This window comes from Catharus ustulatus, chromosome 1 (genome assembly GCF_009819885.2).
Source record: "Catharus ustulatus isolate bCatUst1 chromosome 1, bCatUst1.pri.v2, whole genome shotgun sequence".
NCBI lineage: Eukaryota > Metazoa > Chordata > Aves > Passeriformes > Turdidae > Catharus > Catharus ustulatus.
This window is the reverse complement of record NC_046221.1, coordinates 105,715,505-105,717,790: the sequence shown is the minus strand read 5'-3', so window position 1 is coordinate 105,717,790 and position 2,286 is coordinate 105,715,505. Positions and strand designations below refer to the sequence as shown.

Below are 2,286 nucleotides of genomic sequence, written 5' to 3'. Positions count from 1 at the left end.
AAATGCTGCTTTTGAAACTTAGAGATCATTAACTCCACGATTTTAAGGAGATTAGATGTTAAAGAAGAGTCTTGACAACAAATTTACATGTCCATGTTTTCTGCTTAACCATATACTTTTATACAAATGCATGCTTTAGAAACAAATGTTCACTTCATTGCAATTTAAACAACATAATTTTAAAGTAGTATATACATTGAATTGAAATTATTGATGCAAAATATCTGGGGTAATGCAACATGATGCAGATTTTAGTTTGGATTTTTTCTGAAATGACAAAAGATCATTAAGACCTTTGTCTAGTTTTTTTCCTTGCATGAAAATTATCAGCAGAATTAGCTCTGTTTGGAGGTCTGGGTGACAAAAATTTGTGTGCTTACTTATTTTTTATTCATTCTTTGGTAACCTTCTGAAAAATCACTGGCGGTATCTACAGGCATAGTGTTGCTTTGGGTGTAATTGTTGGTATTTTTAGCTCTCCACACTGTTGTTGCACAGCACCCCATAAATGCTTCTATAATTTTCATTTTGGCAAAGTGTTCACCAGTTGCAGCTTGACCTGGAACAGTAGAACATCTTCTTAAATGTACTCCGCAACTCTGGGCTTCGGAATGCAAAAATCATAGGGTTGATGATGGCATTGCACATTATGAGTGTCCCATTCACGTGGAAAATGGACATGTAGCAGGCACAGTAAGGGTTATGTGGGCAAAACCTTGCTAAGAGGATGTGAAGAACAAAGGGAGCCCAACAACAAAGGAAAACTCCAAGGAAAATAGTCAGGGTAATGGCGCCTTTCATGTTTGTTCTGTGATGGACCGTGCTGCTGGGCAGCGAGGCGATCTTCTTGGCGTGAGATCGAGCCAGGAGGAACATGTGCACATAAAGGCAAAGTATGAAACACATCATCAAAGGGAACAGGATGGTGAAGGGAATGACTGTTGCTGCTTCATAGGAGAAGAGGGCAATGGCAATGCTACTGCCGGCACAGAACGCCCAGATGATTGCCAGGATAACCAAGGCCCTCCTCAGCGTCATGATGTTGTGGTACCGCAAAGCATAGAAGATGGTGATATATCTATCTGCTGCAATAGCTAGCAGGCTGAAAATAGACCCCAGCAAAGACAGAATGAACATGGAATCCATGGCGTCATCCAGTTTTTTCTCAAAGTCTCCATGACGGGTCAGGTATCCCATTTTGCACAAGATGATAAAGATGTTCTCCAGAGTTTTGTACAAGCTACCTAACATGTCTGAAATGGCTAAACTGCAGATGAAGAAGTACATGGGCAAGTGTAAATTCTTATTTCTAATAACAGCAATGAGAATAAGTAGATTTTCCAGTATCCCAGCAGCAGCAACAGTGAAAAAAACTTCCTCTGGCACCACAACCTGGGCGCAGTCAGTGATATTTAATGAAAAATCACTTATGTTTTCGAGGGATGCAATGCTTGTCTGTCCTGGGTGTTTGATTAAGTTGGAAGGTCTGTCAGTGCTCATTCTTCTGGTCATGGAAAGAGTCTGGGTTGCTTCTTTTTCAGGTTCGGTTTTATTCTGAAGCTGACCTGACAATCAGACCATTCTTCATGTGATCAAGGCTCTCTCCTTCATCTGGAGCAATTTTAAGACTTAACTAAAATTTTTGGAATTTCTCCTACAAAAAAAATGTAGAAACATAAATATAAGAAGAAATTGACCACACATATGAGGCAAAAATAGATAATTAAAGTATCATCTATTGCAGTTTAAAGCACATGTATACTCACCATAGAGAGAAACAATTGGAGGAAATAAGAGCTGTTCAAGACTTCACTGAACCTTAAAGAAAATCGAAGTGTAAATTCTCTTTTAGATTCAAAGTAATTAGAAAAAAAGTGTAATTTTCTTTATTAATGTGCATCCCACAGTTACTGAAACTAATCTGACAGACTTCAAGGGTTTGGCAATCTTTACTGGTCCAGCTGTTGACTTGGAGAAAGCCTGACAGTTCTCACAAGATTTTCAGTATTATTAGGCAAAAAAACCTGAATGTCAAGATAAACTCTTGTCCCAAACAATGTTTACCTCCACACTGTTGGTGGTGTAATGAAACACCATCAATTTAGATGTGAACATTTGTAAATTTTGATGTATTTAGAGGCATGTTAGATACTAGTGAGAGGCTTCTTTTTCATTCAGATTGAAACTGTCTTTTGATTCCATTAATGTATTTCCAAGATCCAAAGTATAGTCTTTTCTTGCCTGTATTTTACAACTACCTAACCCCTCAAATATTATTTCAGCATC

At 38.1% G+C, this 2,286-nt stretch overlaps 1 protein-coding gene across 1 annotated transcript; it reads right to left on the bottom strand.

The window, feature by feature from the left end:
• Positions 1-465: 465 nt before the first annotated feature.
• Positions 466-1,650, bottom strand: MC2R (melanocortin 2 receptor). The gene has a single exon (XM_033072995.1). It carries the CDS (start codon positions 1,510-1,512, stop codon positions 541-543), a length of 972 nt encoding a protein of 323 aa, XP_032928886.1. The 5' UTR covers positions 1,513-1,650; the 3' UTR covers positions 466-540.
• Positions 1,651-2,286: the final 636 nt, after the last annotated feature.

What these genes read in the sequence shown, in the direction of transcription:
- MC2R (XM_033072995.1), bottom strand. Translation starts at nt 1,512, where the DNA reads ATGACCAGAAGAATGAGCACTGACAGACCTTCCAACTTAATCAAACAC.